Here is a 16,532-nt window from a genome sequence, read left to right as displayed (position 1 = left end):
ATTTACACTATCTCCAGAGATAATACAGTATAATCAATGACTTACAAATCCACACAAAGTAGTCATGGTATTCATTCACAGTCAAATGTAATTTACAGTGGCTTGCGAAAGTATTCACCCCACGCCTTCGCATTTTTCCTATTTTGTTGCCTTACAACCTGGAATTAAAATGGAATTTTGGGGGGTTTGTTTCATTTGATTTAAACAACATGCCTACCACTTTGAAAATGCAAAATATTTTTTATTGTGATACAAACAAGAAATAAGACAAAAAAACTGAAAACTTGAGCGTGCATAACTATTCACCCCACCCAAAGTCAATACTTTCTAGAGCCACCTTTTGCAGCAATTACAGCTGAAGTCTCTTGGGGTATGTCTCTATAAGCTTTGCACAACTGCTCCAGCTCCTTCAAGATGGATGGGTTCCGCTGGTGTGCAGCAATCTTTAAGTCATACCACAGATTCTCAATTGGATTGAGGTCTGGGCTTTGACTAGGCCATTCCAAGACAGACATTTAAATGTTTCCCCTTAAACCACTCGAGTGTTGCTTTAGCAGTATGCTTAGGGTCATTGTCCTGCTGGAAGGTGAACCTCCGTCCCAGTCTCATATCTCTGGAAAACTGAAACAGGTTTCCCTCAAGAATTTCCCTTTATTTAGCGCCATCATTCCTTCAATTCTGACCAGTTTCCCAATCCCTGCCGATGAAAAACATCCCCACAACATGATGCTGCCACCACCATGCTTCACTGTGGGGATGGTGTTCTCGGGGTGATGAGAGGTGTTGGGTTTGCGCCAGACATAGTGTTTTCCTTGATGGCCAAAAAGCTCCATTTTAGTCTCATCTGACCAGAGTACCTTCTTCCATATGTTTGGGGAGTCTCCCACATGGCTTTTGGTGAACACCAAACGTGTTTGCTTATTTTTTTCTTTAAGCAATGGCTTTTTTCTGGCCATTCTTCCATAAATCCCATTTCTGTGGAGTGTACGGCTTAAAGTAGTCCTATGGACAGATACTCCAATCTCCGCTGTGGAGCTTTGCAGCTCCTTCAGGGTTATCTTTGGTCTCTTTGTTGCCTCTCTGATTAATGCCCTCCTTGCCTGGTCTGTGAGTTTTGGTGGGCGGTCCTCTCTTGGCAGGTTTGTTGTGGTGCCATATTCTTTCAGTGTTTTAATAATGGATTTAATGGTGCTCCCTGGGTTGTTCAAACATTCAGATATTTTTTTATAACCCAACCCTGATCTGTACTTTTCCACAACTTTGTCCCTGACCTGTTTGGAGAGCTCCTTGGTCTTCATGGTGCCACTTGCTTGGTGGTGCCCCTTGCTTAGTGGTGTTGCAGACTCTGGGGCCTTTCAGAACAGGTGTATATATATACTGAGATCATGTGACAGATCATGTGACACTTAGATTGCACACAGGTGGACTTTATTTAACTAATTATGTGACTTCTGAAGGTAATTGGTTGCACCAGATCTTTTTTAGGGCCTTCATAGCAAAGGGGGTGAATACATACACCACTTTTCCGTTATTTGTTTTTTAGAATTTCATTTCACTTCACCAATTTGGACTATTTTGTGTATGTCCATTACATGAAATCCAAATAAAAATCAAATCTAAATTAGAGGTTGTAATACAAGAAAATAGGAAAAATGCCAAGGGGGATGAATAATTTGCAAGGCACTGTATGTCATTGAAACAATTACAGATCATTGAAAAGGATTCATGCTATTTGAATTTGATTCAGTTTGTATTGTGTTTTGTTTATGTGATCCTCTTTGTCTTTTTTCTGTTTGTCCCGATCATTATTATTTGTAAAAATAAAGAAAGAAAAAAGGCGGTATAAGCTACCTGAATCGGAGATGTCATCCCAGTACGGAGAGTCAAACTCATACTCTGCCTTCAGTATCTGCTCAAAAAGCTTAGCATCGTTCTCGTCATAAAACGGAGGGTATCCGCATAACCTGAAAAAGTTCATATGACATGAGGGAACACTTATTGCTCTATACATTGAACCCAGATAATAAAATATCCAATTGAAATTTGGTTGTAAGTATATAATATCCCTATTATGCTATTAAGTGCCAAGAGTCCCAGCCACAGATGGACCGTACTTTCTCAGACATAAATGTGGGGGTGTGAAGGTCATGCACAGAGCCATTTTAGAATTTTAGAACATTTGGAATGAGCTGCTCTATCGAGTGCACTATTCATGGCTTGCACGTTTCATCACAGTATTGTTTTGAACGTTTTCTTGAAGACTGATGTGCAAATTAATGTTCTACTCAATGCATTGTCAATTGCCGCTAATTAAGATTTCATCAAAAGTGCATTACAGTGGCTTGGAAACACAATATAATTTTAAAAGGAGGCAAATAATTTGTTGGAAAATCTTTTGTCATCATTGCGATGTCACCAGATTGACTTTAGATGCAGTATTTAGCTAGCTAGTTTGAGCAGCACTGAAATTTTGCTAGCTAATGTTAGCATTGCTAGCTATTTTTGACGAACTTTGGTAGCTAATGGCAACATTGCCCTCTCTCTAAAGTAAATTTGACGACATCATAATGATGGCAAAGTTGTTATCTACAAATGATTTGCCTTCTTTAGCACTGTCATCGTATTTCCAAGTCATCAGCCCCCGCTCAGAATGACTAGGCATCAATCATCAGTCGCTTTGGATAAAAGCGTCTGCTAAATGGCATATTATTATTATTATTATTATCATGGCTGCGGCGTTATGTAGAACATTCATAACATTTTACATTTACATTTTAGTCATTTAGCAGACGCTCTTATCCAGAGCGACTTACAGGAGCAATTAGGGTTAAGTGCCTTGCTCAAGGGCACATCCACAGATTTTTCACCTAGTCGGCTCGGGGATTAGAACCAGCGACCTTTCGGTTACTGGCACAACGCTCTTAACCACTAAGCTACCTGCCGCGACGCGACAGAGTGACTGAGGTGCAACCCATGAATACAACAGATGTTTAAATGCACAGGCACCAGTATACAGAGTCTGAGGGACGGTATTTGTGTTAGCGTACTAAGCAGATGACTTACAGAATATAGGAGATGACTCCGATGGACCAGCAGTCTACTGCTTTGCTGTACGGTTTCTGAGCCAACACCTCAGGAGCTGCCAATAACATGAAACAGCGAAGTCAGAAGATGGAGAGAGTGAGAGAGTGAGAGAGTGAGACTGAGAAAGACAGATGGAGAGAGGGAGAGGAGCACTGAGAAAGACAGAGGGGGTGAGGGAGACAGATAGAGGGAGAGAGAGTGACTTAGACAGAGCCCATTGAAGTTATTTTTTACCCTCTCAATCAGAGCTCTAGTGGGCAACATCAAACAGAGAGAGAGAGAGAGAGAGAGAGAGAGAGAGAGAGAGAGAGAGAGAGAGAGAGAGAGAGAGAGAGAGAGAGAGAGAGAGAGAGAGAGAGAGAGAGAGAGAGAGAGAGAGAGATAGAAAGGGAGCGAGAAAGGGAGAGAGCGAGGGAGAAAGAAAGGGAGAAAGAGAGAGAAAGAGATGTCACTTGCTTTGGCAATGTAAACATATGTTTCCCCTTTGAATTGAATTGAGAGAGTGTGTGCTTTTGAAGCACTAACAGTTGACACAATAGCACTCCAATATAATAGCATGCTTCAGAGGAGGTTGTAAATGGATCAGGGAGAGAGTGAGGGGTAGTGGGAGAGATCACGAACACACATCCACAGACACACACACACACACCTTACCCACGTATCCTGGGGTCCCACAGGCTGTAGACATGACACTGCCCGTGTCCTCGATCTTAGACAGGCCAAAGTCACTGATCATTATCTTAGAGTCCTCGTCCATACTGTAATACAACAGATTCTCTGGCTACCGAGAGGCAGGGAGGGAGAGAGAGAGAGAGAGAGAGAGAGAGAGAGAGAGAGAGAGAGAGAGAGAGAGAGAGAGAGAGAGAGAGAGAGAGAGAGAGAGAGAGAGAGAGAGAGAGAGAGAGAGAGAGAGAGAGAGAGAGAGAGAGAGAGAGAGAGAGAGAGAGAGAGAGAGAGAGAGAGAGAGAGAGAGAGAGAGAGAGAGAGAGAAAGAAAAAAAGAGAGAGAGAAAGAAAAGAGAGAAAAATATAGAGAGACAAAGAGAGAGCAGGAGACAGAGGGAGAGAGAGAGGAGGGGAGAAAGAGAGAGGAAGGGAGAAAGAGAGGAGAGTAAAAAATACTACTACTTGTTTTAGTTGAAGATTTTCTCACAGAAACCTTAACGATTCTGGTAAGAAAGAATTGGCAAGACAAGTTGTTGAGGCAGCACATTGGCACCTCTTCTTACAGCCTGGGATGTAAATGAACCACGATTTCCAGCTTTCTCACATTGGTGAACACGAGACATGGATGTGTGGCAGTTCAAGACAACGCGTAATGGGAGTGGTTGTTTTGTTTGAGTACTAATCTAACGGACAGCATCTAATGCATTTCTGTATCTATTTATACAGGATCCATTACCATTGCACAAGAGTAGTGTACAAGTTCTTACATTCTGACTCTCCAAGAAGAAGGAAAACAGATCAGCCCTCTCCCCTCTTCTGAGCCCTAACTTCAGGTACGTGTGTAGGATGCCCATGTCATGGAGATGTGTGTATATGTGTGTATGTGTGCTTGCGTGCATGTGTATGTGTTTGAGTGTGAGTGTGTGCGTGTTTGTATGTGAAGAGTTGAAGTACCTTCAGGTCCCTGTGTACGATGCCCATGTCATGGAGGTATTTGACAGCATCCAGGATCTGGTGGATGAGTTGGCTGGCGTCTCTCTCTGTGTAGAAACCCTTCTCTACGATGCGGTCAAACAGCTCCCCTCCAGACACCCTGATAGAGACACACAGGACAAACATTAAAGGGAGAGGCTTTACACACATCCATAATACTAAACAAGGTCCAATACATACAGGAAAAGGGAACGTCCGCTCACTGGTTTGCTGTTTCCAAACAAGAAAAACATGTATTTAAACTCATACTCCACACCAGTCCCCCAATCTGTCCCCGATTTATGACCTACAGTATTCCTAACAAATCACATTTGCATATTAAGAGTTTATGTTATTTGAAATATCCTATTTTAATCGTACTTGTTGGATTGTGAGTGTTTATCTCTTTTTGAAGGTAAAGAAAAAACAGTTATGAAATCTTTTTACGTTGCATGTTGGAATTTACAAGGATTGAAGTCCTCTGCTTTTGGGCTAAAGAGCAGAAACCCAGACTTCCTGAAAGAAATTGATGATGTTGATATTGTAGTACTACAGGAAACATGGTGCAGAGGTGATGTTTCCACTGGCTGTCGACTAGGTTATAGAGAGATAATCGGACCATCCACCAAATTAAAATGAATCACACAGAGCAGAGACTCAGAGGGAATGCTATTATGGTATAAATCTGAACCAACTAATTCAAATCAAATTCATCAAAACAGGATAATTCTTTATCTGGTTAAAAATCAACAACAAGGAGGCTATCTTAACAGATAAAAACGTATTCCTCTGTGCCACATACATTCCCCCCTCAGAGTCACCCTACTTCAATTAAGAGAGTTTCTCCATTCTAGAGGGGGAGATTAGTCACTTTCAGGCCCAAGGCAATGTACTGGTCTGTGGAGACCAGTACGTTCTCAGTGCAGGAGGTACATAAAGCCCTGAGATACATAAAGTCCTGAAATCCTTAGATCAGAGAAAGCCTGCAGGTCCTGATCTTCTTGATCCCTGCTTTTTAAAACTGGCAGCTGATTTCATAGCTGAACCATTTACATATCTGTTCAATCTAACCCTGGAATGTAATGAAATTCCAAGGATCTGGAAATCAGCATTTGTCCTACCACTTAAAAGTGGGAGATCCAACAATTTTCAATAATTATAGGCCAATCTCAATGCTGTCTACCCTGGCAAAAATACTTGAAACCCTTGATAGTGAACAGCTAAAATAGTTTTTATATACTAACTCTATTTTATCAATGTACCAATCGGGCTTCAGGAAGAAGCATAGCACAATTACAGCAGCCATGAAGGTTTTAAATGATATCACTGAAGCCTTTGACAAAAAACAGCACTGTGTCTCACTTTTTATTGATCTCTTTAAGGCTTTTGATACAGTTGATCATGCTATACTGAAACAGATTGTCGCGTGTAGGTCTTTCGGAGCATGCAGTTGCATGGTTTGGTAACAATCTGTCTGATAGAACTCAGTGCACTCAATTTGATGGGCTCATGTCTGTTAAATTGTCTGTCTGTAATGGTGTGCCCCAGGGCTCTGTACTTGGTCCCCTCTTATTCACTATTTATATAAATAAATTAGACAAAAATGTGCAAAATGCAACTTCACTTTTATGCTGATGATACTGTTATTTATTGTTGTGCCTCGTCTCTCACAAAAGCTTTCTAAAATGTGCAAACTGCTTTTTATACTGTTCAACATACCTTGTGTCAATTGAAGCTTATCCTCAATGCTGACAAAACTAAACTAATGGTGTTTTCAAAAGCAAGAAACAGACCACTGAACCTTTCAACTATTACTACCTGTCAGTGCAATGAGATTGAGGTTGTAACCTCATATAAATATCTTGGAATTTTAATTGATGACAGTCTCTCTTTTAAATTGCATATTCAACAACTTACAAAAGAATTGAAGCTGAAGTTGGGATTTTATTTTAGGAATAAGGCTTGTTTTTCTTTTGAATCCAGAAGGAGCCTATGATCAGCTACATGTATGCCTATTCTAGACTATGGAGATATTTTATATATGAATGCTTCCGCTCAGTGTTTGAGATCAATTGACACCCTTTATCAAGGAGCATTGAGATTTATTTTAAACTGCAAAACCCTTACGCACCATTGCACTTTATATACTACAGTGGGGAAAAAAAGTATTTAGTCAGCCACCAATTGTGCAAGTTCTCCCACTTAAAAAGATGAGAGAGGCCTGTAATTTTCATCATAGGTACACGTCAACTATGACAGACAAAATGAGAAAAAAAAATCCAGAAAATCACATTGTAGGATTTTTAATGAATTTATTGGCATATGATGGTGGAAAATAAGTATTTGGTCAATAACAAAAGTTTCTCAATACTTTGTTATATACCCTTTGTTGGCAATGACACAGGTCAAACGTTTTCTGTAAGTCTTCACAAGGTTTTCACACACTGTTGCTGGTATTTTGGCCCATTCCTCCATGCAGATCTCCTCTAGAGCAGTGATGTTTTGGGGCTGTCGCTGGGCAACACACACTTTCAACTCCCTCCAAAGATTTTCTATGGGGTTGAGATCTGGAGACTGGCTAGGCCACTCCAGGACCTTGAAATGCTTCTTACGAAGCCACTCCTTCGTTGCCCGGGCGGTGTGTTTGGGATCATTGTCATGCTGAAAGACCCAGCCACGTTTCATCTTCAATGCCCTTGCTGATGGAAGGAGGGTTTCACTCAAAATCTCACGATACATGGCCCCATTCATTCTTTCCTTTACACGGATCAGTCGTCCTGGTCCCTTTGCAGAAAAACAGCCCCAAAGCATGATGTTTCCAACCCCATGCTTCACAGTAGGTATGGTGTTCTTTGGATGCAACTCAGCATTCTTTGTCCTCCAAACATGACGAGTTGAGTTTTTACCAAAAAGTTATATTTTGGTTTCATCTGACCATATGACATTCTCCCAATCCTATTCTGGATCATCCAAATGCACTTCAGACGGGCCTGGACATGTACTGGCTTAAGCAGGGGGACACGTCTCGCACTGCAGGATTTGAGTCCCTGGCGGCGTAGTGTGTTACTGATGGTTGGCTTTGTTACTTTGGTCCCAGCTCTCTGCAGGTCATTCACTAGGTCCCCCCGTGTGGTTCTGGGATTTTTGCTCACCGTTCTTGTGATCATTTTGACCCCACGGGGTGAGATCTTGCGTGGAGCCCCAGATCGAGGGAGATTATCAGTGGTCTTGTATGTCTTCCATTTCCTAATAATTGCTCCCACAGTTGATTTCTTCAAACCAAGCTGCTTACCTATTGCAGATTCAGTCTTCCCAGCCTGGTGCAGGTCTACAATTTTGTTTTTGGTGTCCTTTGACAGCTCTTTGGTCTTGGCCATTGTGAAGTTTGGAGTGTGACTGTTTGAGGTTGTGGACAGGTGTCTTTTATACTGATAACAAGTTCAAACAGGTGCCATTAATACAGGTAACGAGTGGAGGACAGAGGAGCCTCTTAAAGAAGAAGTTACAGGTCTGTGAGAGCCAGAAATCTTGCTTGTTTGTAGGTGACCAAATACTTATTTTCCACCATAATTTGCAAATAAATTCATTAAAAATCCTACAATGGGATTTTCTGGATTTTTTTTTCTCAATTTGTCTGTCATAGTTGACGTGTACCTATGATGAAAATTACAGGCCTCTCTCATCTTTTTAAGTGGGAGAACTTGCACAATTGGTGGCTGACTAAATACTTTTTTTCCCCACTGTATATATGGCCTTCTCTAGTCACTCGTAGGCTCAGTCACTGGTATACTTTTATTTACAAAGCCATTTTGTGTTTACTATCATTTTATCTGGGCATTTTTATTCTTCAGAAATGTGGTGGGTACTCCCTTCATTCTCAGGACTTTATCCTGCTAACTGTTCCAAATGTCCGAACTGAATTTGGTAAAAGGGTTTTTATGTACTCTGCGCCATCGTCTTGGAACGCCTTACAACATACTTTTAAACTGGAAGAACTTGTCCCGATTGGTGTTTTTCAATCATTGATGAAGGATTTTGAGGCTGATTCCTTGACAGGTCAATGTTTTTTAATTGCTGTTTTATGATTCTGTTATGCTCCTGTGATTTCTATGGATGTTTACTAGATTACTTGTCGTTTTTCATGTTGTCTGTCTGTAATTGTGTAATGACTTGGTGCTGCCTATCTTGGCCATGACGCTCTTGAAAAAGAGATTTCAAATCTCAATGAGCCTTTCCAGGTTAAATAAAGTTAAAAAAATAAGTTACATAAAAAAATGCTAGAACAGCAGAAGAACTAAACACTATTAACAGTCATGGGGACAAACACCTACCGGGAAGCAACAACCTTTCCCTCCCCACATACCCCCCCAGAAACAACTATGACAAAGTGAAAAACAAAAATGGAGTACAGCTCCTGAAGCTCTGTCGAACACTGGGTCTGTACATAGTCAATGGTAGGCTAAGAGGGGACTCTTTTGGTAGGTACACCTACAGCTCATCCCTTGGCAGCAGTACTGTAGACTACTTCATCACCGACCTCAACTCAGAGTCTCTCAGAGCCTTCACAGTCAGCCCACTAACACCTCTCTCAGACCACAGTAAAATCACAGTGAATCTGAGAAGAGCAGAACCCAACCATGAAGTTTCACGGTCCAATAAATTACATGGTACTAAACAGGCCTATAGATGGAGTGCAAACAGTATAGAAATCTACCAAAAATCCATTAGTAGCCAAAAAATACAATCTCTCCTGGACAACTTTTTAGCCTTAACATTCTCCTACAGCAATGAAGGTGTACATTTGGCCGTTTGGAACATAAACTTTATATTTGACAAATTAGCCTCATTGGCTAATCTAAAGAAACATAAGAGCAAACCAAAAATAATAGATAATGAAAAATGGTTTGATAATGATTGCAAAAATCTAAGAAAGTCATTGAGAAATATATCTAATAAAAAACACGGAGACCCAGACAACAAACATATACAGTTGAAGTCGGAAGTTTACATACACTTAGGTTGGAGTCATTAAAACTCGTTTTTCAACCACTCCACAAATTTCTTGTTAACAAACTATAGTTTTGGCAAGTCGGTTAGGACATCTACTTTGTGCATGACACAAGTAATTTTTCCAACAATTGTTTACAGACAGATTATTTCACTTATAATTCACTGGAGGTGTACATGTGGATGTATTTCAAGGCCTACATTCAAACTCAGTGCCTCTTTGCTTGACATCATGGGAAAATCAAATGAAATCAGCCAAGACCTCAGAAAAATAGACCTCCACAAGTCTGGTTCATCCTTGGGAGCAATTTCCAAACACCTGAAGGTACCATGATCATCTGTACAAACAATAGTAAGCAAGTATAAACCCCATGGGACCACGCAGCCATCATACCGCTCAGGAAGGAGACTCATTCTGTCTCCTAGAGATGAACGTACTTTGGTGCGAAAAGTGCAAATCAATCCCAGAACAACAGAAAAGGACCTTTTGAATATGCTGGAGGAAACAGGTACAAAAGTATCTATATCCACAGTAAAACGAGTCCTATATTGATATAACCTGAAAGGCTGCTCAGCAAGGAAGAAGCCACTGCTCCAAAACCGCCATAAAAAAGCCAGACTACGGTTTGCAACTGCACATGGGGACAAAGATCGTACTTTTTGGAGAAATGTCCTCTGGTCTGATGAAACAAAAATAGAACTGCTTGTCCATAATGACCATCATTATGTTTGGAGGAAAAAGGGGGCTGCTTGCAAGCCGAAGGACACCATCCCAACCGTGAAGAACACGGGTGGCAGCATCATGCTGGTGCACTTCACAAAATAGATGGCATCATGAGGAAGGAAAATGATGTGGATATATTGAAGCAACATCTCAAGACATCAGTCAGGAAGTTAAATCTTGATCGCAAATGGGTCTTCCAAATGGACAATGACCCCAAGCATACTTCCAAAGTTGTGGCAAAATGGCTTAAGGACAACAAAGTCAAGGTATTGGAGTGGCCATCACAAAGCCCTGACCTCAATCCTATAGAAAATGTGTGGGCAAAACTGAAAAAGCGTGTGTGAGCAAGGAGGCCTACAAACCTGACTCAGTTACACCAGCTCTGTCAGGAGGAATGGGCCAGAATTCACCCAATTAATTGTGGGAAGCTTCACTCTACGTCCCTGAGAGAAGAAGTCTGTTTGCTTGTTGCCAATTTTAACCTCACATTTGTTTTTTGTGTACATTGATTTAATAACATCATATGTTTTCCCTCCCATACCACTTTCTATTAGTTTATAAAAAATACCTTTGTGCCAAATTGAATCAAACGCTTTCTTGAAGTTTACAAAACGCGAATAGATTTTGTCTTTGTTTTGGTTGACTTGTTTGTCAATTAGAGTGTGGAGGGTGTAAATGTGGTCTATTGTACGATCATTTAAAAAAAATCCAATCTGGCTTCTGCTTAGGACGTTGTGTTCATCAAGGAAATTATGTAATCTGCTATTTATGTTACTGCAGAGAATTTTCCCAAAGTTGCTGTTAACGCAAATTCCTCTGTAATTGTTTGGGTCAAATTTGTCTCAATTTTTATAGATTGGTGTGATCAATCCTTGGTTCCAGGTATTGGGGAAAATACCTGCAGTGAGGATAATGTTGAAGAGTTTGAGTATAGCCATATTGAATTTGTGGTCTGTATATTTGATAATTTCATTTAAAATACCATCAGCACCACAGGCCTTTTTGGGCTGGAGAGTGCATAGTTTTTCCAATAAATATTGTTCTGTAATTGGGGTATCCACAGGATTCTGATAGTCTTTGACTGCTGATTCAAGGATTTGTAATTTTTCTTGTATATCTTGTTGTTCTGGGCTCTTTGTTATATTGCTGTAGAGGTTTGCAAAGTGATTTCTCCACATATCCCCATTTTGGATAGCCAATTGCTCATGATGAGGTTTGTTTAATTTATTCAAATTCTCCCAGAAGTGGTTTGATTCTATGGATTCCTCAATTACATCCAGCTGATTTCTAATGTGCTGTTCCTTTTTTGTTCTTAGTGTGTGTTTGTATTGCTTCAGTGTTTCCCCATATTGAAGGCGTACAGTTGAAGTAGGAAGTTTACATACACCTTAGCCAAATACATTTAAACTCAGTTTTTCACAATTCCTGACATTTAATCCTAGAAAAAATTCCCTGTCTTAGGTCAGTTAGGATCACCACTTTATTTTAAGAATGTGAAATGTCAGAATAATAGTAGAGAGAATGATTTATTTCAGCTTTTATTTATTTCATCACATTCCCAGTGGGTCAGAAGTTTACATACACTCAATTAGTATTTGGTAGCATTGCCTTTAAATTGTTTAACTTGGGTCAAACGTTTCGGGTAGCCTTCCACAAGCTTCCCACAATAAATTGGGTGAATTCTGGCCCATTCCTCCTGACAGAGCTGGTGTAACTGAGTCAGGTTTGTAGGCCTCCTTGCTCGCACACGCTTTTTCAGTTCTGCCCACACATTTTCTATAGGATTGAGGTCAGGGCTTTGTGATGGCCACTCCAATAACTTGACTTTGTTGTCCTTAAGCCATTTTGCCACAACTTTGGAAGTATGCTTGGGGTCATTGTCCATTTGGAAGACCCATTTGCGACCAACATTTAACTTCCTGACTGATGTCTTGAGATGTTGCTTCAATATATCCACATAATTTTCCATCCTCATGATGCCATCTATTTTGTGAAGTGCACCAGTCCCTCCTGCAGCAAAGCAACTTAGTCCAATCGAAATTCTGCATGCAGAGTTTTGCAAGACTGTATTGCAAGTGCAAAGAAAAACTCAAAATAACACATGTAGAGCAGAATTGGGCCAATACCCCCTCCTTATTCGAATAGAAAAAAGATCCATCAAATTCTACAACCATCTAAAAACAAGTGACCCCAAAACATTCCATCACACAAGAGAAGAGTCCCCTCAGCCAGCTGGTTCTGAGACTCACTAATCCAACCCAACCTCATAGAGCCTCAGGACAGCACTCAGAAAATCTGGCCCAACTAAATCATCACAAAGCAAAAAGAAAAATATATCACCTATTGGAAAGACACCACAAAGAATCAAAGTAAACTTCAATGCTATTTGGCTCTAAACAGACAGTACATGGTGGCAGACTATCTGACCACTGTGACTGATAGAAAACTGAGGAAAACAATGACTAGGTACAGACTAAGAGAGCACAGTCTGGCTATAGAGACCGGTCGTCACAGGCAAACCTGGCTGCCCAGAGAGGACAGGCTGTGCTCACTCTGCTCCAGGGGAGAGGTAGAGACAGAGCTGCATTTCCTATTACACTGTGACAAATACTCAGACCTAAGAGAATATTTATTTCCCAAAATTATCAGTACAAAGAATTTGAAACTATAAAAGATGAAGAAAAAATCGAATATTTATTGGGTGAACAGACAAATATGTGTCCTCCTGCCACAAACTGAGGGACAGCCAGTGAAAAGTGCAATGTAATGTCAATATTATTTTCCCATTTAGTTTTGTTTTGGCTTTCATACCATGCCATGTGTCTTCTCAGTCATGTTGAGACTGGTCGACTACTATTGCTTTAATGTATTATTATTCTCATTAATATTGTTGTTGTAGTTGCTATTAATGGTAATCCCATTTCCACTACTACTATTATTATTGCTGTTGGTTCCACCATTTTCGTTATATGTACAGTGGGGAAAAAAAGTATTTAGTCAGCCACCAATTGTGCAAGTTCTCCCACTTAAAAAGATGAGAGAGGCCTGTAATTTTCATCATAGGTACACGTCAACTATGACAGACAAATTGAGAAAAAAAAATCCAGAAAATCCCATTGTAGGATTTTTAATGAATTTATTTGCAAATTATGGTGGAAAATAAGTATTTGGTCACCTACAAACAAGCAAGATTTCTGGCTCTCACAGACCTGTAACTTCTTCTTTAAGAGGCTCCTCTGTCCTCCACTCGTTACCTGTATTAATGGCACCTGTTTGAACTTGTTATCAGTATAAAAGACACCTGTCCACAACCTCAAACAGTCACACTCCAAACTTCACAATGGCCAAGACCAAAGAGCTGTCAAAGGACACCAAAAACAAAATTGTAGACCTGCACCAGGCTGGGAAGACTGAATCTGCAATAGGTAAGCAGCTTGGTTTGAAGAAATCAACTGTGGGAGCAATTATTAGGAAATGGAAGACATACAAGACCACTGATAATCTCCCTCGATCTGGGGCTCCACGCAAGATCTCACCCCGTGGGGTCAAAATGATCACAAGAACGGTGAGCAAAAATCCCAGAACCACACGGGGGGACCTAGTGAATGACCTGCAGAGAGCTGGGACCAAAGTAACAAAGCCAACCATCAGTAACACACTACGCCGCCAGGGACTCAAATCCTGCAGTGCGAGACGTGTCCCCCTGCTTAAGCCAGTACATGTCCAGGCCCGTCTGAAGTGCATTTGGATGATCCAGAATAGGATTGGGAGAATGTCATATGGTCAGATGAAACCAAAATATAACTTTTTGGTAAAAACTCAACTCGTCATGTTTGGAGGACAAAGAATGCTGAGTTGCATCCAAAGAACACCATACCTACTGTGAAGCATGGGGTTGGAAACATCATGCTTTGGGGCTGTTTTTCTGCAAAGGGACCAGGACGACTGATCCGTGTAAAGGAAAGAATGAATGGGGCCATGTATCGTGAGATTTTGAGTGAAACCCTCCTTCCATCAGCAAGGGCATTGAAGATGAAACGTGGCTGGGTCTTTCAGCATGACAATGATCCCAAACACACCGCCCGGGCAACGAAGGAGTGGCTTCGTAAGAAGCATTTCAAGGTCCTGGAGTGGCCTAGCCAGTCTCCAGATCTCAACCCCATAGAAAATCTTTGGAGGGAGTTGAAAGTGTGTGTTGCCCAGCGACAGCCCCAAAACATCACTGCTCTAGAGGAGATCTGCATGGAGGAATGGGCCAAAATACCAGCAACAGTGTGTGAAAACCTTGTGAAGACTTACAGAAAACGTTTGACCTGTGTCATTGCCAACAAAGGGTATATAACAAAGTATTGAGAAACTTTTGTTATTGACCAAATACTTATTTTCCACCATCATATGCCAATAAATTCATTAAAAATCCTACAATGTGATTTTCTGGATTTTTTTTTTCTCATTTTGTCTGTCATAGTTGACATGTACCTATGATGAAAATTACAGGCCTCTCTCATCTTTTTAAGTGGGAGAACTTGCACAATTGGTGGCTGACTAAATACTTTTTTTCCCCACTGTATAATTTGACAATGTAAGTAATTTAACTTGCCATGTCAATAAAGTCTATTGAATTGAGCGAGAGCGAGAGAGAGAGAGAGAGAGGAGAGGAGAGGAGAGGAGAGGAGAGGAGAAAGAGGAGACTCACAGCTGCATGACCAGATACAGGTGGGATGTGCTCTCAAAGATGTCCTCCAGAGAAACAATGTTGGTGTGCTTGATTCTGAAAAGAAAGACAAAAAGACAGTGAGTAAGACAGAAATACAGGGATATTGTTATGGGCACACTGCCAGCCCTGACAACATGAACAACAACCTACTGCTAATGCAGCAGCGCTATTCCCAATGTTTTTCAGCAGTGCTATGCCCCACGGTGTCTCACTCTCAATACTGTCATATGATCGCCAAGTGGCACCATTGCTATGTGTAAGAGTGTGTAGAAGCACCACAAACAAAAACATTAGTCTAATGCTCAATGAAAAAGCTCTCTACAGGATCCAATCAATACAGAACTAGTCATATCGTAGGGCCAGTTGTTTTCTCCCCACATCAAACAGTGGTCTCTGACATAGAGGAGTGCTTCATAATCTCTTGCCAGAAAATGGATCCAGCCCCTGACGTTGAATTCGCCAGTGTCCAAGCTAGCCAGTTAGGGGGAGTTCTACAGTTAGGGGGAGTTCTACAGTTAGGGGGAGTTCTACAGTTAGGGGGAGCTCTACAGTTAGGGGGAGTTCTACAGTTAGGGGGAGCTCTACAGTTAGGGGGAGCTCTACAGTTAGGGGGAGTTCTACAGTTAGGGGGAGTTCTACAGTTAGGGGGAGTTCTACAGTTAGGGGGAGTTCTACAGTTAGGGGGAGTTCTACAGTTAGGGGGAGTTCTACAGTGACTGGGGGAAATACACTGGCAAGAACAGCATTGGTAATACACAAACCAAGAAAGAGACAACCAAGGCTGAAGCTCTGTTGTTATAAGCAGTCATGTAGGTGATATGTGACACTGTGTGTTGTGGCTGTAAAGAAAGGAGTGTGTTGGGATCTGAGTCAGTGTCTGACTATGAGTATTTATTTGTATCACACTCTGTTTACTTCTCCATCAATACCCACCACTCTCTCTCTCCCCTTCTCTCTCTCTCTCAATTCAATTCAATTCAATTCCATTTCAATTTAAGGGCTTTACTGGCATGGGAAACGTATGTTAACATTGCCATACCAAGTGAAGTAGATAGTAAACAAAAGTGAAATAAACAATAAATATTAACATTAAACATTACACTCAGAAGTTCCAAAAGAATAAAGACATTTCAAATGTCATATTATGTATATATACAGTGTTGTAACAATGTGCAAATAGTTAAAATACAAATGGGAAAATAAATAAACATAAATATGGGTTGTATTTACAATGGTGTTTGTTCTTCACTGGTTGCCCTTTTCTTGTGGCAACAGGTCACAAATCTTGCTGCTGTGATTGCAAACTGTGGTATTTCACCCAGTAGATAAGGGAGTTTATCAAAATTGGGTTTGTTTTCGAATT

General features: G+C 40.8%; 1 protein-coding gene across 1 annotated transcript in view; it reads right to left on the bottom strand.

Moving 5' to 3' along the window:
* The window catches only part of LOC311133645 (calcium/calmodulin-dependent protein kinase type 1-like), a gene marked incomplete at both ends in the record, with an annotated part of 49,435 nt that overhangs the window by 3,215 nt on the left and 29,688 nt on the right, over positions 1–16,532 (bottom strand). The window contains 5 exons of the mRNA XM_084167174.1: positions 1,852–1,964; positions 3,064–3,139; positions 3,739–3,865; positions 4,704–4,842; positions 15,149–15,223. Of these exons, the coding sequence (XP_084023300.1) occupies positions 1,852–1,964; positions 3,064–3,139; positions 3,739–3,865; positions 4,704–4,842; positions 15,149–15,223 (530 nt within the window). The remainder of the gene's footprint in view (positions 1–1,851; positions 1,965–3,063; positions 3,140–3,738; positions 3,866–4,703; positions 4,843–15,148; positions 15,224–16,532) is intronic.

The sequence above is a fragment of the Coregonus lavaretus genome, assembly GCF_964263955.1.
Source record: "Coregonus lavaretus genome assembly, chromosome: 8".
Taxonomy (NCBI): domain Eukaryota; kingdom Metazoa; phylum Chordata; class Actinopteri; order Salmoniformes; family Salmonidae; genus Coregonus; species Coregonus lavaretus.
The sequence above is the reverse complement of the archived record's forward strand: the minus strand, read 5'-3'. Positions and strand labels throughout refer to the sequence as shown.